Genomic DNA, 23240 nt, shown 5'->3' with positions numbered 1-23240 from the left:
TCTAGCTTACATTCATAGCCAGAGATGTACCAATATTCAGTAGAAGCAAGGGCTCCCATAGAGATTTACATGCTACGATTAGTTAATTCTAGTTGATTTGTCCGTTTTTAGTACTACGTAGGGGAAAATGTCTGGCCGTCCTCTTTTCCACCCCTGTCGGCGGCCTGCGATGGATGCCACTTGTACAACTCGTAACAGACGGCGTCACAACACACGAAATATCGTGCACAACCACCCGAGCCACCCCCTGGGTGGTTGTTTGAACCACCCCGTGCGCTCGCTCTCGTCCTCTCTCTGCGCACCCCCTCACACCAGCGCTGGCGTGCGCTTCTCGCTTTCCCCGAGCAGGAAGTGAGGACAGCCTGAAGTCTCGTGTGGTGTCTCGTGCTCGTCCGTGCGCTCGTGGCTTTATTTCGCCTTGGCTGATGGCTTTAGGTCGCGTGCCCGCCAGTTTGCTCTGGACCCTGTTCGTGGGTGAAAGTCCACTCGCCTGTAGCCGCGCTATCATCGGATTCAATCGTATCATACATCGTCGTAGTAGTTGGGATTTGATTCATCCATTCCATCGAGCTCTAGGCTGTCAAGAGCGCAACTCTGTTTTTTGTTTAGTGCGCCATCGAAGTGTCACTTGAGAATTGTCAAAATTGAATTTTCCGAGCGATGGCAAATGGTTCAAAGTGCACAATGGTCTTCTGAATAGCAGTGACATGCGTGTGTGTGGGGTATCTGGATTCACTTGGATATCTGGATAACTATTGTGAAGTGTGTTGCAGAAATAAGCTATTCGGATCCCCATATGTGGCAAAAGTGAAGCCGTCGGGGCACCACTCATTGAACTAATCCATTCGAATTGGGTGATCTCATTGAAATTTAAGGCACTGCATTCGTTAAAACCGTTCTGGCAATTGGAATCGCATAAGTAAGGCTCGCTGTCTGGCCGCTCTGCTCGTATTCCTGTTCTCTTTTTGGTGGTGTTTCCAAAATTGCATGCAACATGGGGTGTTTTTTCCCTGTGGCGGGGACAGGTATGGGATAATCAATTCGAAGTAAAACTAGATTCAGAAAGGAACGCCACTGCCACTGCAGCAGGACCACAAGCAACGTGTTCTAAAAGACCATCTTACAAGGCTATAATGCTTGTCTGAAAACATTCAGCATTGATTCATCATCGTTTATGATACATGTAAGTAAATCTGTAAATGAATTCCGATATCTGTGGATCGACAGAATGCTTTTGAACCTACATATTTCCCAAAGATTATAGATCTCCTTTTCAAAAGTTTTGTAAATCACTTCAATCATCTTACGAAATAATAGCATGTATGTTGTTTTCTTATTGAAAAGGACTTACGGGGTATACCACATCACCCTAGGAACCATAGAAATTGCAATTGCTTTGACAGCTTTTCCTTTTGTTGGAGTGTCTGTCTGTCTGCAACGTTGTCAAGTACAAAAGCGTTCGATTGAAAGCCAGATGATAGTCAGGCAACGGAAAAACTGACAATGAAAATCCGTCAGATTTAATTTATTTCCACAGCATCTGTTGACTGCTACGAGCGTATTGTTCTCTGTGACAATTAAATATGTTTTTCGGGCAATATGAAACATTAAATTATTACAGTTTTTATACATAAAATGTAAGAATATCATGCTACAGAGCTATTTTACAGCCCGTTCCATGGAATATTCTGGCAAAGCGACTTGACTTTTTAATAAACGAGCGATTAACTTCTCTTTAGCGGATACTTGTCTGGAAAATTAAAGAAAGTCAACTCGGAAACGGCGGATAATTGGAGTTTACTCGCAGACAAGGACTTTTGAAGTATTTTTGAGTTGTAAAGGACTTGGGCTTCCACCCATGGGGGAGCAAACACACACACTCTGCGCCCGGAAAAGTATTTGAAACAGTGTTTAAGCTTCACATAGCTTTTCCGCGGTTTGCGAACTATTAAAAAGTGAGCAGAATTCCTGGTGTACGTCCACCCAAGCGAACCGCCTGCCAAGGAACGGGGTGCTGGTGGTGTGGTTGGGATGATTATCCCAAGTTTTGCCATTATTCCGTCCTCCCCGAGTTGTGGCTCTCGCTCCTCTACACGTAGGAGTATTCTGAAAGCCACAGAGCTGTTATGGGGAAAATCTTTTAATTAATTTTAAACTAATTTTCTTAAAAGCCAAGTGAAATGACCTTTCGGAGAACTACCAACAGCACAAGCGTCGTCCGAGGAGTGGAAAGAAATGCAGGCCTTCAAGTGTGCTCAAGTGCCACACAATTAAATTGCAATATTTTCACACTGCGCCTTGAAAATAAAACGCTTAGTGATTACGCTTAGGATTTTTCGATGTAGGTATGTTACCTTGTTGAGAGCGTTTCAGTTGGGATCTCGACTTTCACTTTCAGGCATGCCCCAGTCTCCTGTCCATTCCACTTCCCTCCGATGGGGATTAGCAATTTGTTAAGCCAACAATTTACTTAGTTCCGTAGGGCTTCACTTTGGTAAGTTGTTTGCATTTCGCAAGGGAATTGCTGTTCATTTTCTGCACTGAATGCAGAGTGAAGGATATCCGATGACCGCGCGGAATGGCATGCCAGACGCACTGTACGGCTTCGCCGTCACGTCACTCCTTCTGTTTAATTGTAATTATACCCAGTGTGCGTGGAGTATAGAGGGTATATGGTATTTTTGAGAATACATACATATACATATGTATAGAACAGGATCAGTATTGGTATCGGTATCGGTGGCTTTGGAACCTAAGCAACAAAGTCTTCAATATCTTGTGGACTTTGTTTACCGACTATGGGGTATCTTATAGTCGGAATGGTATGGTTTCTGACTCCTTTAAACTTTTGCCTTTGAAGTCTTTTTCATATGTCACCTCGAGCAACATTTGTGCAGTGCGACTGCTCCATTTGCCAGTCGGAAATGTTTTCAGTTTGGCTTTCGAGTAATGCAATTGTGGATAATATTGTATCTGTGTGTGCAACGCACCCCCCACACGCATCTTGTTTTATTTTTGTTTAAGTTTCGGATAAAGGGAACATTTAGTTGATTATATTGTAACTCGATATTGTTCAACAGCTGCACTACTTCAAGTCTTCCTTGTACTTTACGCCTAGTAAAGTGTACTTACATTTATCAAGCCTGCGAAAACACATCATACTGGAGTGTTGATGGAATTATTTATTAATAATTCTTTGATTGGTATTCCAACGACATTAATCATATGCGCCAAAGGTAATCAAAGACAAATGAAAGACGCGACGGAAGATCGATGGTTCCTTTGGCAGGCATTCTATGATAAGTGATTTGTTTTTTATCAGTTATATAGTTGATTAAGACAGATGGCTTTGATATGTATGACATAAGTATGTATGTGGAAGAATTCTGCAATTCATTTCATGGCAAAGCAGGGGTCACTGGATAGTAAAAATGAGGCCCCAACATGGATAAATAATTTGGAAACAGTCCTTTTCGGCTGTTATCCAACGACTCACAAAATTTCATCGTGTTTGGTTAATGACTACAGCCAGAAAAAGTCAGAAAAGTAAACTTTTCTTCTGCAGTATCATGACTTTTAATTTCAAATTGGATTGCTGCTTGAATAAAGGATACCCGAGTAGCGTTTATCCCATAATCTTCTTTGTTTTTCATTTCAGTGTACGGAAAAATGTGCGTAATTAAACTGAAGCCGGATTCAGGGTTTCATTTTGCAATTTATGCGACAATGTAATCCGGCGGTAAGCGATTATACGAGTGAACGAGTGGCAGAGTGTGGTGTGGGGCATACTTATGTACAAGTATTTCCGTATTTCTGCCAACAAAACAACACACACAAATCTATGCTCGTGTGAATGTGAATGTAAATACTTGCACCTCCGAATAATGAAAATAATCAAGGCAAAGCAACACGAACAGGAACAGGCACAATTAGACGGAGAGGCACTCAGTCTCTGTTCCCTCCTTGAGCTGATGTCAACTCGGTGGAAGGGAGTCTGTCACCTTTGGGGCGTTCAACAAACATGGAGCCCATGTCCATGTCTCCCACCCACCGACTGTACGATTCAGCAAAATACTTCCTAATAAAAAAATGCAAATTTAATTTACTTTCGGTGGCTGTTGGCTCGTGGCAAACATAAATCGAAGTCAACGTGGTGCTCCACCACTTACCCACTCCGGCAATTCTCCACGGCAGCCACGCAACTCCTGGGGATGCCCATGCTTTGCCCCCACTTATTACACTTCCGCTTCCTGGATGTGGATGGAGAGGTTCTCTATTGCGTGTCATAAGCCTCTCCCTCGCTGCCGCCTACTCCCCAAAACAATTTTCTCATAAACAATTTTGCCTACGAACCTGGGGAACAGGAAGATTGGATTCCATGGAGGGAGCTGTGTATGAGGTGTGTGTGTGTGGAGGCTGAGGCTGAGGCGCCACACTTTCGACTACATCTGATGTATCTGTCCACAGCTCCAGCTCCGAGGCGCGTGATGCTGCACGTAATGAGAACCATTTTTATTCAAATTAGATCCATTGCCGGCCGCTTGGTACAATTATGGCCGACCACCACCGCAGCTGGCAGCTGGAAACTGGAAACTGGCAACTGGGATTCTGGTCCAATGGACGGCCTCTGGGGCATGGCAAGGCATGGCATTCCACTGCGCTTATAAAGTAATGACCTGCTGCTGTCTGATTACTTTTCCACGTGCCACATTTTAATCGGGGAATCTTTCGAAATGTTTCGATGTAATCTGTCCTTCCTTTGATTAGATTACTTTCATCATATCCACGCTAAATATGCAAAGGACTAAGAGATACTCCAAGATTCTTTCCCAAGATATTCGCTGTGCATTCCCAAAAACACTCCGATTACTCCAGTTGTGGCTTTTATTCTAAACGGAGTCGGTTTCAGCCCAGGCTCATTATCGTAATGGACGCCCTGGGGGAGGATTGGGTGGGAAATGGCGAAAACGCATTCCATTAATCATCCCGAGAAGCCCTGGTCCGGTCCCGCTCGCGGTCCCTGAAACCCAACCACAAAATCAACAGCAAATGAAGCGAACGAAAAGACGAAAATATTGCCGCTTACGACTTCAATCTCGCAGCATTATTCAAAACTGCTGAAGCCGTTATCGGGTATTAATTTCAAAAATCCCCGAAATGTTTAATGGGTGGATGGAGATTCGTGGATGTTTAGTGGGTAGATTCGTGAATGGATACTCTGACTCTTTAGTGGCTAGATTCGTGAACGGATGGGATGGTCGAAGCGCTTGTGTTAGAGGCAAACAACTGTGTTTTTATGTTGTGCCATTAATGTATATAAAATCAGTAATTATTATTATTTACTCAACATTTGGTATTTGAAATCCTGCATTTTGGTCACGCAACATGTCCGCAAAAGCAGAAATCAATCAAAGCGAATAGCTGGACTTATTGTCAGTAGAAAATCGAAATTCCCAGACATTCGTGCGGCAATCCAGAAAAAAGTTACCCAAGTATTTGTGCCGACTCATTATATTTTCGGGATAAACTCCTTTGGGCGCACTGTCTGGGATGGCGCTGCCGTCGATTAATGGATTCCTTTCGCTTGGCGGCACTGGCGCCTCAAAGGCTGTCTGCCATAAAAACTGACAAATCAAGCTCCAGCTGTTCCCGCGTCAACGACATCATGTATAGGGATACGAATGAACGGGGAGGCGACTTGTGGCATTTGCGCAGCGGAGTCAGTGAAAGGGAAAGGGAAAGGGAAAAGGAAAAGGGAGATGTTCCAGACCAGACCCAGTGCTTGCAAGGGAGTATCGCTTCAATACAGGACTCTATGCGAGCGTTATGCAAATATGAATATTGTGTCCCGGCCGATAAGGGAAGAAGAACCCAGACCCAGAGACAGTGCCAGCGCCAGCGCCAGCACCAACTTCTATCTCCAAGCGCCGCTGGCTACTGTCTGGGATGTCTTCAATCGGAAATCAACTCGGGGAGTTTTTATTTCGGTGACCCTAATATTCGTATACGCAATTTGTATTTTCCTTGCCTTTTTTTTCTGCTGATTTACAGATTTGTTATCGCATCCTTTCTGATGTGTGGGTGCGGAATATGGCATGGATATGGAATTATCTATTTAGGCCAAAACTAAATTGATTGTAATTCATTTTCATGGAACGCCAAGTTTGGCATTCCACACAGCTTTTATGAGGGGGTATCCGGCACGTGAAGACTCGTAATTTGATTGGATTAGTTGAGTCAATTGAATCACCCACGCCAGATGGTAAATTATGAATAAATCAACCGTAATGAGAGGAAGCTGTAAGTGCAGTCGATTAAGAGGTCATGGAATAGTGACTTGGCTTGCCATTTTTTCTTCGGAGTAAGCTCTTTTTGTGACAGTGCTTCAATCAGAGCAGCCCAAAGAATAGAAAAGCATAATTCTGATTCTTTGAAACGCCTTCAAACGCATAGCACGAGTATATTAATATTCTACGAACAGATCTCATTACTGGCAATGTAATGACAATTGATTGAAAAACTATAACGAATTTCAGGGTGCCATTTGTAAGTCTTCCTTGTGTTTCGAGTATAGGAATCCCTTTTTGTACTCGTCTCATAAACCCTCTAATTGGATATTGGGCGTCATTGATACGACTTCGTTTGGAAAGCATTGTGAGACGCTCCCGAAAATACAGCGACAATTGCACGCGCTCTGCCTTGAGTTGTGTGCCTCTGTTTGTCTCTTTGCAACTTTGGAGCAGCACGATACAAAGACGACAGCCACAAGACACTCGCTCGAGGGCGTCCTGGGGGCGAGGACCGCGCAGTGCGGGCGACAGGAGGCGGACCCCGACAATGTGGCTGACTGATTTAAGTGCACATTTAGTTTAGAGGCAGCGTAGAGGCGGATGCCATGGCAGAATCGGAACGAACACACCCACACTTAAGCTCCGACGGGGTCGGGTCTAGTCTGCACTCGGAGCCGCTTCTGGAGGGCTGTCTTAGATTGCGGTCTAGTCGCTAAGTTTCCTGGGCAGACGTCGCAGACGTTTATTAAAGTCACGTTGGGAGAGTCAGACCAGACCAGGCCAGGACTCTCGACAAGTTTACGACGGTGCGAACGCCTGGGTCTTCAATTATTAAGTAGCACTTACTGCCTGCCGGATAGGACGAGTCGTGGTGGGGTCGGTGTCGACTCTCTTTAATGTCCACCTGCATGCAATCCAGTCGTTGCCCCAGGGCGCCCGCTTGAGTAGCTTTGTCCGTGTAATGCATTCCATTTCCATATGGCCGGGCTCTACCTGGATTCAGTCAGAGGCAGAGGCAGAGGCAGAGGCATGGCAGACCCTGCCTCTGTGTTCCATTCGTCCTGAGGGCCGTCTGCGGTGGAAAAGCTTTTCACCTCCATTCTAATATACTCGTGCTTTTATTTACTGTTGAGGCTCCATGCGAGCAGTTTTCGCATGATGAGGTGCCCTTAGTTCTGATGAAAGAGTTACGAGCCACGGCAGGAGCAGGAGCAGAAGCAGCAGCAGCAGCAGCAGGAGTTGAGGAACCCTAAACCCGCCGTTGGCGGCTTGGCGCCAACGTCAATGTCAATTGCATGGGGCACGCGAGTGCCTGTGTTGCGGTTAGTCTTGTGGAAAATGCCACCAACGGAGATGCAGTCTGGAGTTAAAATTGCTTTGCAATTTCATAAGCGAACCCACATACTCGTACTCACTTTACTTTTCAGGAGCTCCCACCCCTTCCCAGTGGATTAGACGTCCCTGCAAGTGTTGGGAATATTTCTACCACCACCATCGTGTGTTTTTAACTTTGATTCGCCCTTTTTCCGGTTGAACGATGTAAAGGTATTCAGAATCTATTGATGGTAAAGCCACGTTCGAATCTGCATAAAAAACTTCTTACAAAAAACTATTCATTCCTCTGCTTTTCGTTGCTCTGACGACATCGAATCGAAAAACTCCCAACATTTTAATGATATCTTGCTCAGAATGTGGTTTTTGAAAGACCAAACTTCCTACAGTAAGCGAGAGCTCCCAAGAACGGGGGAATAGGCTAGGAGTAGGATACATCTTTTGTGAGAAAAGGGTATTTAAATACTTGACGCCTTCTTTCTGTGACTTTCGTTGCTGTGACAAAAAAGGGTGGTGCGGCCCTACAATCATTGTAGTTAAAGCCTTTGTGGTTTCGGTGTCAAGTGCAACGACAACTGTGCAACGGCACTGTGCTTCTTGCCACATTCTTGCTCTTACTACTCTTTGAGCTGCATTTATTTTTGCCCTGACGGCTTGGGTCAGCGGTTGCCAAGTAGTTAAACCTCGTAGCTGATACAACTGCAGAGAAACCGGAGGAGAAATTCTGTCCCAAATTAAATTTTAGTTTTTTAAACACTGTGTCTTTATCTATATAAATTATATATCCACATAGGATTGGATATGGATATTATGGATAATTCTGCAAATTATGAATGCCAGCTTTCGACTATTTTCATTTGTACCATGTACTTGTAAAGGTTGTATCCTTCAGTGGATTCTTTTGGCCGTGGCCTAATGCCCATGTACATGCCTGCTTTGCTGTGCCTTCCATCATTTTGGCGAAACGAGGACAAGCTTGTGTATGGCTGTGGTCCAGGTCGGGCAATTACATCCCAGAGGGATTTATTATTTGTAGTTTTAAGCCCATTTGCCAGAGAGACCAAACAGCGTTCGTGGCTCCCTTCCCCCTTCCCGCTTCCCGCTTCACGCTTCCCCATCCCATTGAGTCAAGAGCCTCAGCCAGAGCAAGGGACGTACGACCAGTACCAGGACACCGCATGCGGGCTGGCTCCGTTCCGTAAACCGAACTTTCCCTGCAAACTCAGCTCGTTCTCAGCCTTGTCCATTGATTAAGAGTAAACAGAGCATGTAAATGTGTGGATATTCAAAATCTGCATTTTTCCCTTTTCCTTTGTGGGTGAATTTGCGCATTTTAAAGTTTCGCCCGTAGAGCTACGGCAACTCGCCTGTGCGGTTGTGTGTGTTTTCATAGACGAGTCACCCCCGGCGGAGTCGAAGCAGAGTTTTCCCTGCCCACAAAATATAATGAATAACAGCACTCTGGCGGGGTCGCAAGGGGCGGAGATACTCGTGGCAGAGGCGAGTGGCGAGTGGCGAGGGTGGAATTGGTAGCCAGACGGCAAACCAGTCGGGCAGGGGCAATGACATGTAGAGCCTGTCGTACTGCCCCCTAGGTCCAGGTCCAGGTCCAGGTCCAGGTCCAAGTCCAGGTCCAGGCACTAGGCGCTAGGCACAGGACCCACATTTTAGCCCAGCCATGCACCATAATTCTCTGTGCCGCAATCACTTTGATTTTCCACGCTGCGACGATTGCAGGCCTGTGTAGCGGGCCAGGCCAGCGATTAGCGTCAGTGGCGGGTGGCTCTGGCTGGCAGGATAATGGCCCATTCAAAGGACCGCACAGTGCAGTTAATAGTTTTCCGATGCCACTCACCCTCCCATCACCACCCTCATCGCAACGCTTTGACCTCCGATCGCCCACAGCGACATCGATAATCATGATGGTGGGCGGCGGCGACACGTCACGCTCCCCTGTTGCACAGTGGGGGACAAAGCAAAGTTTGCGAGTTTTTGGCAATGAAAAGTGTGCTCTGATTTCTGATTTTGTTTTGCACACTTTATCTATTGAATGGAAACTGATATGTCGTCCGTGAATGTGGGCGGACTTATTCAAACATTTTCCCGATGCGATGTTGTGTGATGTGGAGGCTTATGATGCTATCATAGCCCTTATCTAATTCTTTATACAATAACAATTTGCCTGTGTAAAAGTGTAATCGAATATTGCCAAAAGTTAATTGGTAATGTGTTGAGTGTTTCCTCCTATTCTAAAAGGACATCAAAAGGAAACCAACACAGAGTTTACAGCACTAAAGTATCGGAGTTTGATTTGTGACCAGGTGTTGGAGTCTGTCCCTCCACTGAGAATCGATCCAATGCGCACGGACGAACACATGTGTCATGTGGGATCCCTTGGCAGGTCCGACTCATTAGCGCGAAAGGCGTGCAATGTGCCATCTGCCTATCGGTATATGATCCGTGCGTGTTCGTAATTAAAGTTACACTCCTACGAGAAGGGAAGGCTGGGGTGCGGCAGGGAAGGGCAGGGCAGGGCAGGAACAGGGACAGGGACAGGGAGAACAACATGCCAATGACGTTGGCAGATTTCGCTAATGATGAAGGCTGCACGGAGAGTGGGGGTTGATATAGGCACCTGGATTCCTTGTCTCTGTCGAAGTGAGACCAACGTGAGACCGACAGGAACTAGCTGCAGAACATCAACCCACAAACTCGTATAAAGTTTACGGTTGTACGTTGATTCAGTCATCATATTACGGGGATGCCGATGCCTCCTTTCAGCCAGTGATGAATAGCTGCACCTGGAGCTACGACTGTGGCTGGCATTGGGGCTGGGGCTGGGGCTGGGTTTTCTGCTTGCCTTGTTTCAGAATGTGTTTAATATTATACACGTATTTGTAGGAAAGTTACTTAATTATGGGGAGGAGGCAAACACTCCGAGTGGTCTCGGTCCTCCACCGATGGTGCTAGGATGGGTCAACAGAACGAATTGATAACTAATACTCTTGCAACGAGCAGCACAGCGTTAGAGTTAGAGTTAGAGTTAGCGTTAGCGTCCATCTGTCAGCTGCAGTCAAACTAATGGGGAAAATGGAAATGAAAGTGGCGTCCAAAAGTTCAAATTACTTCACAAATTGAAATTGAAAATGTCCTTTTACCAAACACGGGTGAAATGTGCAATTAGGTAGATACTTTGAGTGCTGATTCCGCAATAATCTACAATTTATGGTTTCCACTTACAACAATTGCGCCCCGCCCCCAAACGACACATAAAGATAGGTATTTTATGAATTCTGCCTAAACATGTTATTATTATATTTTGAAGTGAAAATCACAAGGACCAGGCCCTCGCACTTGGAATCACAATTTTCCTTAGTTTTATGTTTGTTTTATTTCGCTTGTGTTGGACCATAACTTTCATGAAATTGCATTGAATTGTGAAAATAATCGCCATAAAAATGCTTCGTGCACGACTTGTAATTGGTTTAAGAATTTATGAGGGTTGATTCTGTTTTTGATACCCAATATTTTTGAGAAAACAAGGGTATATTGTGGTTGTACGATCTTACCTAAATTTTTTACCCCAAATATACTCCTACCTCTATACTCTGTATATGTACATATCATGGATCTTGACGAGTATATAATATAAGTATAATAAGTAATAAAAAGCTGGGATCAGGAAAAATATGTCTTTTAGAGCCTTTCACCTTTAAGATTAAGATCAAATAATTTCGAGAACGGGTATCTTATAGTCGGGATGTCTACTCTAGCATTTTTTCTTGATTTCTGTTTTCTTTTGAGGCACAAAGGAGTTTTCATATACAAAAGCATATAACGTACAATATACACCCTCTCGTGTGTATGTAGATACACGGTCTAGGCCATACATGTGAGGAGGGTTTTTGGTTTAGGGGGTGGATGGGGATGGGGATGTTTTATTGTCCGAAAGGGGGCCGTTGACACCCTTTGCTGTTGGCACTTACTTTTAAGGTTTTTCCTGTTGAGATGTCATTTGTATTGTTTGCATTGTACGAGTATTATTGGGAACCGAAAGTGACTTTTTAAGCTGAATCGGAAAGTGGTCGAGACAAAGATCATTGCTAGGATTGCTGATTCATAGTTAATGCTTACAAGAACTTTACTCTCAATTTATTTTTAACAAAGAGGTTCGAATATATTTTGAAATACGCAAATTACTTGGTAGTCCAGACAGTTATCTTGAAATTAGTGAGCTGTAGTGAGATAAAAATACCGCCGAAAACTCAATTATAGTCACAAATCTGTTGAGAATCGATTGAAAATGAGGTCAATATAATGCTGTTTGTCTTCCGCCTCCTTGAGAGGGGATTGTACAAAGCACTGACACTTTGGGCATAGAGAGATCCGCTCCTCTTCCCCATAGTCATTTATCTAACCCTAGAGCTCTGTACTCATTTCCATTCTTTTATGTATATTTTTCTTGCATAGACATTACCTGCAATTGATTTGTGTGGCTTTCTTTAATTCTCTTTCAGAAAATGCCCACGCCAAGGCACCTTCTTCCTCCAGCGATAAGAGCTAGCCAGATGCTCATTGTTCCCCAATGAAGGATAACAGACAGCGCCCAGCGCCCCACTTGCTCCCGGCTACTGTCCCTGTCCGGCAGCAGCCCCAGCCCAAGTAGTCGACCACCCACCTCCATTGACTAAATTGGGAGCACAAGGAACAAATACAACAGGAAGAAGGAAGAATATGAAAAAGAAGATGGCGCTGAATCGCAAGCGAAAGGAGACAATCGGAATGATAGCATCAGGCCTCGAATCAGTAGTCAAGTGGAAAATTATTATATCATCCATAATGTTGCTCCTGTTGAGCGAAACAAGTGAGTGAAACTCATATTATGACAGAAGGTCTCAGTGCTCTTGACACATTTACACAATATACAATGTAGATGGGGAATAAATTAGAAATATAAATAGAAACAGTAGAGAAATCTAATTTCAAATTGAAGCCCCTTTTTCTATATGTACATTATTTTTTTCCATTTCAAAGCACAAACGAAGCTTTGGTTAAAAGTATATCCATTTGTTTTTTGCATTATTAAGTCAGTAAGTCAGTAACCTACAGTCAAGAGAAGAGAGTAGAGCCTTAACGCTGGATAGAGAGAGAATGATACACTCGATAGCCTTTGTCTCCAAGTGTCACTCAATTAGAGAGATTTTGACATGGGTTAAAGGATTTTAAATTTCGCATAGAACGCACAGGGGCCAGGGTATGATATGTTCGGTTTTCCGTAACAGAGCTTTTCCTGTTGCTTTTGTTTTGCCTCCGTAATCTGTAAATGGGAGAGTTGTTGGCTCTGTCTCATCTCAATTTACACCACCGCGACGGCACACACAATAGCTGAATGAATGGCTTCCTTGAATAGGGAGCATGGGGCAGGAGGCATGTGGCAGGGGCAAGAAATGAATTACAGGGATTTATAATTTGTATCTCTCATCTTTTCATGCTTCTCTCCGCATTGTGCACCGGCTCTGTCTCGATTTCGACAAAAGGTCACGTGCTGGCGGTGCGAAAGGGTCGCCTGATGTCCCCGAGCACATTCACTGCACTCAGCGGGGACCTGCATGTGCAGATCCAGTTCAATGGAAACGACACAGAGCCGCCTGTCACGCCCCCCCACTTGAGCACCGACGGACGAGGGCTCCAGCAGGAGCGGGAGCAGGAGCTGGAGAGGGACTCCTTGACGAGCAGGAATACCATAATGAGCACTTTAGTCATTAGCAAAATCATTGATGAGGTCGTACCCTCGCCGGAAAAGGGCTTGGCGTCAGGCCACCAGGAACAGGACAGCAGTAGCAGTAGCAGAGCCAGCAGCAATGGCACCCAGGTACTGCTCCAGCGGAAGCGCAAGGAGGTGGTCCAGAACATACCCCTGTTTCCAGACCCACGCTTTAATGTCACCCAGGTCACCGTTCCCTGTCAGACCTTCTTTCTGGGCGGCCTCTATGAGATGCAGGTTGTCAGCAACCTAAAGACGATATCGGAAGCACCCTCGAACCTGGGTCGACGGAACCGCAGCGAGGCAGATGGTCTGCCCAGGCCCACACTGACGACTACCACCCTGGTGCCGGCACAGGACGAGAGGCTGCAGCAGACCCTCGATGTACGGTGGCCCAGTGCCGAGATGATCGTCAGTCCCGTGCGCCTGCGGACCTACCCCAAGGCCCCTGTGGAGGTGACGCTGCGCTTTCCCGAAGTCGATTGCGATGAAGCCCTTGTCGCCGGGAAAGTGCCCGGACTGCCCGAGTTCTGGCTGGAGCTGATCTACTGCGGAAAGGAGCGAAGCTGCGGCCTAAACGTCTCTAGGTCCAGTGTCCTCTTCGCCGAGCAGGTGCGTGGTTTCCCCAAGAACAAGACCCTGCAGCTGGGCTGCCAGCTGTTCGGCCTGGCTGGGAACTATGCCGTTCAGCTGCGGCCCATGGTAGCCGCCCAGAATGTGCCCACCACCCGCCGGCAGCTCAGCGTGGACTGGAGCGATGAGTTCGTTTTCAACGTGTATGCCCGGAGCATCTTCCCCTGCGATCCACACACGGGCATCGGGGTGCTTTACGAGTATCCTGGCTGCATCCTGGAGCAGGGCGATCGGGTGCGCCTCTATGCGAAGCTGCGCGCGGATGTGGCTTCCCTGAAGCCGCCCACATCGCTGCACTACGTGGCCGAGCAGCGGGTGGTAAAGAGCCAGCACTCGCTCTACTTCTCCTGCGAACTCTTCTCCGAGAAGTACGTTGAGTACTGCTTTGTGTACGTCAGCCAGGCCATTTCTGGGGCCGTGGCGGATGTGCGGATGGACTGCGTCCCCACTCTGCCCGTCAGCGGTAGGTTTCCGATGCATTTTCATGGTATGTTTAGCTTACATATTTATCTTCATTCCGTAGATTCCGATACTGGTGGATGGGGCCCATGGAGCGAGTGGACATCTTGCTCCACCAACTGCTTGGGAGGGACCCGTAATCGCTACCGATTCTGTGATTCCCCGCCACCGCGCTATGGAGCAAAGTTCTGCGAGGTTTGTAATGATAAGATATGCTACACTTATGCCATATATAGAACTTTGGATAACTATCAGTTTTCTGTAATATCTTGGGATTTCCTTAGCATCTTAAAGGGCTCTCGATTCCACGATGTTGATTGTCAAAGTTTGATTGAATGCTTGAGGGAATGATTAATGCAATGCTTACATCTGTAAATTTGTATTGAGGCGCACAGAATAAGTGCTAAACTTTAGGCATTTGTACGCCTCCTTCTCCTCCCTTGCCTGCGGGGCATTCCAGTTTAGTTCGCAATCCACTTGGCTGCTTCCCTATTCCCCCAGGATAACATGCCCTGTGCACCCCGTACAACTATTCCATTGTTTTTGTACGGCAGGGTGGGGAAGGGAGATTCCACTTGCTATCTGTGGAGGCCTGTGGGTGGGGGGCGACACTTTCTGTAGACTGCATGGGGCATGGGGCATGGGCATGGGGATGGGGATTTTACGGCACTTCCGACAAGTGCGCGGCAGTGGCAGCGTCGGCTCACTTCATCTTGTTTCTTTTGCGGGAAACAGTGCGCGTAATGCCCCCGCCCATGCATTTCATTATCCGAAAACTTCCGGCATGAACGACCCAGCGATAGGGGCCGGGACACATTTGTTCGCAGTTTGCCAACTTGTTCAGAACAATTACAGCCAAGTTTTTAAATGTTTGCCACACTTACTGCCAGTAGGTGTAGGTCCACAGCCTTGTCGCTGGCTGTGCAGGACCCGGAACAATGGAGAGGACAATGCAGGGAGTACATTGAATGAGTACAGCAGCCTTTTACCTAAACAGTTTGCACTCCACAATTATTGTGACACTATTGTGACAAGAAGCAATGAACTCTTCCATAATACATTTCCATGTTTGATTCACTTCTTCGGAGCCCTCGTAAATATTGCAGGCGCGTACTAATAGTGCCATCTCTAGCTTGAGGCACGAGTCGCTCTCTGAGAGAGCTCTTAGCTTCACCAGAACTAGTTCTTAGCGATCATAAAGAGATGTGAATAGTAATGACTCTGTGTTTTATCCTGCCACAAATATAGCCCCAAAGAGGATGTGTGTTAAAAGGTTAAAAAACCTTTTTTAGCTGCCATTTTTTCGAAATAATTATTCAAAACTTATTTTATCCGATAGCTTTATTATAAACTAAAGCTTTCATCAACTATGGTGGAGCTTTGGTGAACGCTTTTGCACTAAAGTTCATATCCCTGACAACGGTGGGGCTTTGTTTTTGTTTAGGAATTTATTGAATTACTTTACTCAATCGAAACACTATGCCTGTGAGCCTGTCCTGTCCTGTCACACACATTCACTTAGCTGATTTGAAACGAATATTCGCCCAAAATTCGAACACAATTTGGAAATTAGTAAATCGAAAAAAGTAGGAAATAAGTCAAGATGCCGCCCAAGAAGAAGGGGAAGAAGGAGAAGAAGGATCCGAACAAAATTTCTCTTGTGGATCGGACCTTCTACGAGCTGACAATCACGGACCTCAACCAGAAATTGGCACGTCTCCGATCGCATCTGTCGACCTTGGACGAGTCGAACATTGTGCTGAACGAGAAGCTGAAGGATGTGGAAAACGATCGCACGGATGTGGCCGCCCACCTGGAGCGAACTCTGGCGGAGCGGAATAACTCGATCACAGAGCTGGAGGAGCGCCTTGTGGAAATCACCAAGGTGCGGGACGAGGAGAACAGGATCGCGCAGGAGAAGATTTTCGACTTGGAGTCCAAGTACAAGGCCATGCACGACCAGCTCACGTCCGAGATCAAGCTGTTGAATGGCAAGCTGAATTCCCTGGACGAGTTCCGCATCCAGCGCGACATACTCCTGGCGAAGTTCGACGACCAGGAGGCCGACCTCAAGGAGAAGGAAAAGGAGCAAAAGGAGGCGCTGTACAACATGGAGCAGCGGGCGGTGGTCGAGAAGGATGCCCTGAAGAAGGAAGTCGAGCAGAAGCTGCTGCAGGTATCCGAGGACTTTACACGCTCCAGCGAGATCCGCAACGCGGGCTACACGCGCCGCCTGATCCGCGAGAACATTGCCCTGCAGAAAGAGATTGACCTGCTGGTGATGTCCCAGATCAAGCTGCAGCAGCAGTACACTAACCAGAAGGAGAACCACAAGGAAATCGAGGAGCAGTACAGCGCCCTGGACCAGATCAAGAACGAGCTGGTGCGCAACTCCGTCAACAAGATCAAGATCATCGAGGGGCTGACCAAGAACTACGAGAAGCTCAAGGCCAAATATGTCGAGGTGCTGCGGTACCGCAAGGCGTACGAGGCCAAACAGATGGCGGAGAAGTGCGAGCAGGTGAAGCAAAAGGAGGCGGTGGGCAAGCTGCGCGCCCTGTCCAAGCACATGGAGATCCTGTCGCTGGAGAACAAGAACCTTGCAGTGGTGCACGATCAGCACGAGAATGAGATAGTGCGCCTGCGGGGCATGATACAGGAGATCAAAGTGACTGTGCGGGATGCCATCATAGCCGAGAAGAGTGTGAAGCAGTTCCCGGTGCGGCTGGTCGAGGCGGATGTCGACCCACCAAAGGTGATCCAAGAGGTGAAGGAGGAGGCTGTCGCCCTCTGCAAGTTGGCGCGAATCGATCTGCTCTCGCAGCTAATGAATATTGTCAGCTCCCACTCCGAGGAGCTGCCTCGCACCCCGTCGGTGGTGTCCATAGGCAGTGCCACCTCCTCGCTGTATGTCCCTGGAAAGATGGGCTTCATGCCTCAAAAGCCCAAGGCTACACTCTTCGAGATATTCCGAAGCGAAGTCGTCGATCGGGAGGTGGACACCACACTTCCCGACTACCTCACCAAAAATAAGGAAAAGGAAGTCGTTACAACACGTCGCCGCGGCGACGAGCTCTCCATCATCGACGTGGAGTTTGGCACCACCCTGTACGTGTCCTCCTCTCGCGAGGACGATCTAATCGAGGTCGAGGAGGAGCCCCTGGAGGAGCCCGAGGGCTCCAGTAGTGATGTGTCCATGAAGAAGCCCAGCAGCGAGGGCAGTGCCCCACCGCCAGCAACTGCACCACTCGCTGTCTCTGTGGAGGATGCCAAGACGAGCGAGATAAAGTCCATTAAAAGTACAGGAACGGCTGATAGCATCACCGGAGTAACCCGTACATCGGGCCTGGAAGAGATCATGGAGGAAGAGGACGACGATTTGGAAATAAATCTCTTCTATTAAATATGTGTTAATATTTTACGTTTTTCGTTGATCAGAAAATAAAAATCTTTGTAAACCACATAAAATATTAATTTTACGCTGATATTACTTTTTTTTGCAACTGATAATTATTAGATAGACTTGTTTATAGACTTAATGGACTTGTTTAATTTCCATTCAAAATGCCTTTCATTTGCAGGGTGCCTCCGTTGAGACGGAGAAGTGTGGCAAGAGCATTGCCGATACCTGGGATTGCATCTACGAGACTTCCGGCACCACGCTGAGCAAATCAAACAACTCGGAGGTCAGTCAGGAGATCGGACCCGGCTGTCGCTGTGGCTGCATTGTGCATTTGGGCTCCTCGAAGCCCAAGCGAATCATAGCGGGAGCAACTCAGAGCTGCCCGGGACGCTCCTTCTGGCTAATACAGGTATGTCCTTTGCTGACCCTCAAGACCCACCGAAACTTGAGTGAACCCTCTTGACCCCCTTGACCATTGGACACTCTTGATGGTCTGAAAGTTTCTATCTTTCAAGAGGCCAGCGGCAATAACCATAAAGATGAACAATGCCAAGCATTCAGAAATGTGTCCATGAATAAAATTCCCGTACGCTTCAGATGCTGCCGTCGGCCGCCGTGACAAAGGCACTGTAACTTAATGTTGCATGCCACAGAGACGTAGTGGGGCTTGGAGGGGGGCTGAGATACGTTACAGGACATGGGGTGGACCGACAGAATTCATGCATAATAAATGTCCCACTTCCAGTAGTATTGTCAAGTCCATTACAGGGCTCGTACAGCCCGCCACTAGCAACGTTTTAGGGGGCGGTGGGACTCTGCCCAAGACGAACTTTTTCCTTGATTATGTTTAATACAATTGGGTTGATTAGACCACCAATTGGCACGTTCACGCAGGCAGGCAGGATGCTCGAATCGAACTTCCGGTTGAAGGTTGAACGCTCATGAGTTCTATACCCCAATTCAAGTCTTTTATGATGTCTTATAAAACTCAGCAAAAAAAACTCCCATTTCTGCAGGTGGACGGCGAGGAAACCATATCCCTTGTCTTGAGCTTCCTTCGCCTGCCCTGTGCCTCCCAGTATATCAAGGTGCGCGACGGACCCTCGCTTTCATCCACGTTGCTGGTGGAACTGAGCGGCGGCGGCCTAACTCTCAAGGGAGCCGTCGGCGAGGGCGGTCACGTCTACAACCACATTCCGGTGGATATAGAGTCCAGTGGCGGGCAGCTCTTGGTGGAGTTCTCATCAGGAGAGTCGGCCAACGTATCCACTACATTCCCCACAACCGAGGACGGAGCAGCCGCCGCCTGTACCGGCGGGTTTATGGCCAATGTCCAGCAGCAGCTACGTAAGTATTTCGCCGGAAAATCCACCTCCAATGTGATTTATTACAGTTAAATCTCATAGCCGGTGCCAGGGGAGCCAACAGCAGTACGACCCTTATTGCGGCAACCCGAATCTCCGGAAAGAGCCGCGCCATCCACCAGAAACCATCCATGTCACGTCTTCGTTTTACCTTGGTCCACCTGAGTGCCATGATCTTTGCCAGCATTATCATTCTGATAAGCGCCCTCCTCGGGGCGCAGTACGTGGTGCGGTATCGGAAATATCATCTGGCGGTGGCACTGCGACAGGACGAAGGATCGCGCCTGCACACGCCTCGGGCCTCGCTCAGCTCGCTGCACGGACCGCCGTCACGAGCCACATCGACTACGACACTACTTTCCGAGGTCATCTACCTGGTGAAGATGCGACCCAAGCACCATCTGCGCCACTCCATACTCCGGGAGAGCGTGGACGCCGAGAACTTAAACCTCGAGACGGAGTTCAAGGATTCCGACGCAAATGGTTTGCTGGTGAAGGGGTGAGTACTCACGGAGAACTAACAGTCTAACAGTGTTACCGACAGACGTAAAATCCAATGCTCTTTCCTGCAGAGATCCTATACCAGAGCTTGGTAGCTCGGCCTCAATGCTGACGTTGCGGAATGAACGCTCCTCGCCAGCGCGATCGCTAGAAGGAGGCATTGTCGTCGGCTCGCCGTCGTCCGGCGAAGGCGCGATGTCCTCCAAAGTAGAGGACGGCGAAAGCTCACCGGAGGCCCATATGCTGCCGGCTAGCTGCAAGGACAGCGCCAAGGACTCGGAGTCTATTATATCGTCCGGTATGAGCTCCTTGTGCAACAGTCCGCCGATGAACAGCAAGCGGATGAGCAAGTACTCTGATCGTTACGATGCGGTCACCCTGAAGCTGCTCTCCTCCCGTCTGGACGAGAGCCTACAGGATGCCAGCTCACTGCACTCCGTGTCCGAGTCGTTGCGAATGGGTCGCCTGGGCTCTCGAAGTGTCAGCTCCTCCCTGACGAATGTGAGTTGGTACTCGTATTTCTAGTATTCACAGGAATCATAGCTATAGCTACATAATTCTCCCTCTAGGGCTGCTACTCTCCCGCGGCCAGCGTGGTTAGCACTGCCACTATCCGGACTACCAGCAATCCCAAGGAGTCCAAGGAAAAGCAGAACCGGAGGAAACTGCTTGCCAGGCCCGGATCCGAGTTCTCGTTGGGGAATCAAGAGGAGCTCGAGCTGGACTACTACGACTACAACGTGATCAATGCTGGTGCAGCACCAGGCTCGTATCTGGGAATGGATCCGGCCTACTTGGTGTGGATACCGCCCTTCGAGGAGGTGGCCGAGCGTGACGACGAAGACAAGACGCCAGAGCCACAGCGGGAGGAGGCGGAGCCACTGTACGAAGAGATCCAAATGCCGAAGTACGGCCACTATCTGAGTCCGGCCAGCAACACGGAGTCCAGCAGATCCCACACGACGGACAACACACCCAGCTCGGAGGACCGGTCGCCGCCGAACAGTGAGCGCCCCTCCAAGGCCACTTCCCCCTGCGAGACGACGGTCCAGAAGAGTGGAAAACAGCCCACGCCGTACATGTCCCGCAGGCAGCGACGCCACTCCAAGCAACGATTCCTTTCTACGTGTTCCCTGGGCACCGGAGGGGCGCCAGAGCACGAGATCCGCACCGTCAGGACTCACCCGAGCGAGATTGCCGCAGTGCATCAGAAAGTGGAAGCGGACTCGGATCCTAATGAGTCGATGACTGGATCGTATGTAGAGAAGGAGACTGCCGTCGAGAAGTCGACGAACGATCTGCAGGAGTTCCTTGCACTGGACGACATCCAGTTCGCCGACGAGAGTGGCAGCGATTATGAGACGGTCACGCTGAAGCAAATGACAGCCACAACGGAGTCCAAGATGGGACTCGACGATCATCAAACGAAGCTACGGGCCAATTCAAGGGAGGTGTCCGTGTAACACGAGAGTCGAAAGTATTATGTATATAGTAAAGGCACAATTAATGGAGATTAGGTTTAGCAATAGCATTCTTAAGATTCTGTAAAGTGGTACATATACATATGACAGCAGCATAAGGAGCGTAGACCACCTTGGGGTGTAGTAAGTGTTTTTCAGTATGATTTTGATATATCTATAGTCTCACAGCAGTATAGAATGTGGTTTTTTTTTAGTAGGATTATAATATATCTCTAGTCTCACGTTGTAAATGTAATGTAATGATATTGTAGATAGGATTAAGTTAAATTTAGTATCTATTCGCACACAGATATGTATACAACCCAATTATTCGAGAGAAATATGTTTTTTATTATCTATCTTTGATTTAGAGAAGTAATGGAGGAGTTATGGCCTGCCCTTTGTGATCCTTATTTACTGCTTTCAATGCATAAAAGAACATTCTAGTCAAAATTATACTGTATGTAGTGGAAATTATTTTTGGAATTTAAAAAACAATCAAAAGATGTTTCGTTTTTGAGATTTTGTGAAACCACAGAGCTCCGACCTCTAAGCTATGATACAAATACACGACTTGTACGATAAATGAATTATATAAAGCATTTTATTATCTTACAAAGTTATGTCCTGTGAACGATCGCATCCTACATTTTTTAGAATAAATGCTAGTCACGGGAACACAATTTCTTTAAGAATTAATACTATTAGTCTTCTTGGAGAAATTATGTTTTCGTAAAGCATTTCATGTGACTCTTTGGAACTTTTTGATGAATAATTTGATCGTAATTGTCCAGTGCCTTACACCACACGCCACCACTTGTGCTGGGATTTCCAGCCAACATTTTGATGCGGTATGCCATCAACTCCTGCCGCTTTTGCTCCTTCTTCATCTCCACGATGAAGGGCGCATCCTTTGTCTGGTGCCGATGCATCGCTTGACAAATACAACACTCGTTTTTTTTTGGGCCAACCTCGTCCAAAGGTTGCCCCGTTTTTCGTACTCTTAACTTCGGTTTCGAGTGGATTTGTCTCTTCTTTTGCATTAAAGGATCCACTTTGAGGGTATTTTCAGTCAACATAGAATATGGATAATTAAGAGCATCAGCTGGCAATTCTTCGATTTCTAGTTCATTAGTATACATATGTATTGACTCGTTTGACCTAAGAGATTCCTTCATCTTATTAAATGGGTCTTCATAGGAAACCCTTGGAGATTCTACCTTTTTATCTAAATTCGCGACTTTCATGAATTCCTCTGAACGAATCTTGTTCATTCTCATGGTGCTTCTTTGGCGCTCTCCGTCATTGTTTTGAATGTCTGAAAGCTGTCGTTCGTATGGCCTGACTATCAAACTGTTTCCGGGACGCTCCAGCGAATTCTTCTCAGCGATGTCTATTTCGTGAAGAACTTCGGTGCAAATAGAGGCGGTATCGCCGCGAAGGGATTTATTCGATCTTCCTGAGAACTCAGAAACACTTATCGGGTCCGAGTGCTGTTTTCGAACTTTGTAGAGGTCTTTCGATAGTTTACTTTGCTTAAATTGCTTCTGTTTTGGTTTCCTTGTGCTCTTTTTATGCTGTCGTTGCTGTGTTCCCTGTTTGTATTCGAACTTTTTGGACGAAGAGTTAAGTACAAATGTTTGTGAGTTGGAAGTTTTTGGTAAATTCGACTTAGCTGAAGACCCAGGTGCTTTTCTTTTGCTACTAGGCCTGCAATGCCTTTTACTGGTATTCCGCGCCACATCTATTACGGGCGGATCGACTTTTTGGATGTGATTCAGAGATTGATTGTTTTCAGCAAGGACGTACATTTCAGAATAAACTTTGTCGTCATCGGGTAGCCTCCTGGTAGAGCTCATATTTCTGATATCTATACCTTTTTGTATCGGATGATAAACTGGCATCAGCGGCACCTTTTGGTGGGTGTTCGGGTAACCTTTCGACTTGCGCAACGATTCTCGATGTTGGTTTTCTTGAAGAATTTTATAAAACGTGTTTTTCTTTCGAGTTTGGCTGATGTTCTCCCACAAGCCG

The 23240-nt window shown here is 47.1% G+C and overlaps 2 protein-coding genes across 2 annotated transcripts; both read left to right on the top strand.

The window, feature by feature from the left end:
* Positions 1-372: 372 nt before the first annotated feature.
* gogo (golden goal) lies at positions 373-21796 on the top strand. Its single transcript, XM_033384251.1, has 9 exons — positions 373-1183; positions 12140-12486; positions 13160-14482; positions 14543-14673; positions 18060-18290; positions 18898-19228; positions 19288-19744; positions 19818-20247; positions 20316-21796. Exons 2-9 carry the CDS (start codon positions 12357-12359, stop codon positions 21207-21209), a joined length of 3927 nt encoding a protein of 1308 aa, XP_033240142.1. The 5' UTR covers positions 373-1183; positions 12140-12356; the 3' UTR covers positions 21210-21796.
* On the top strand, positions 15963-17948 carry LOC26532629 (cilia- and flagella-associated protein 157). Its single transcript, XM_015187251.2, has one exon. It carries the CDS (start codon positions 16082-16084, stop codon positions 17879-17881), a length of 1800 nt encoding a protein of 599 aa, XP_015042737.1. The 5' UTR covers positions 15963-16081; the 3' UTR covers positions 17882-17948.
* Positions 21797-23240: the final 1444 nt, after the last annotated feature.

Source organism: Drosophila pseudoobscura, chromosome X (assembly GCF_009870125.1).
Source record: "Drosophila pseudoobscura strain MV-25-SWS-2005 chromosome X, UCI_Dpse_MV25, whole genome shotgun sequence".
Lineage (NCBI taxonomy): Eukaryota > Metazoa > Arthropoda > Insecta > Diptera > Drosophilidae > Drosophila > Drosophila pseudoobscura.
The sequence above is the reverse complement of the archived record's forward strand: the minus strand, read 5'-3'. Positions and strand labels throughout refer to the sequence as shown.

Excerpts from the sequence above, each read along its gene's own strand:
- LOC26532629 (XM_015187251.2), top strand. The coding sequence starts at position 16,082 with ATGCCGCCCAAGAAGAAGGGGAAGAAGGAGAAGAAGGATCCGAACAAA.
- gogo (XM_033384251.1), top strand. The coding sequence starts at position 12,357 with ATGAAAAAGAAGATGGCGCTGAATCGCAAGCGAAAGGAGACAATCGGA. Across the intron at positions 12,487-13,159 it reads GCTCCTGTTGAGCGAAACAA|GTCACGTGCTGGCGGTGCGA; the intron begins GTGAGTGAAACT and ends TTTCGACAAAAG. Across the intron at positions 14,483-14,542 it reads CCCCACTCTGCCCGTCAGCG|ATTCCGATACTGGTGGATGG; the intron begins GTAGGTTTCCGA and ends TTCATTCCGTAG.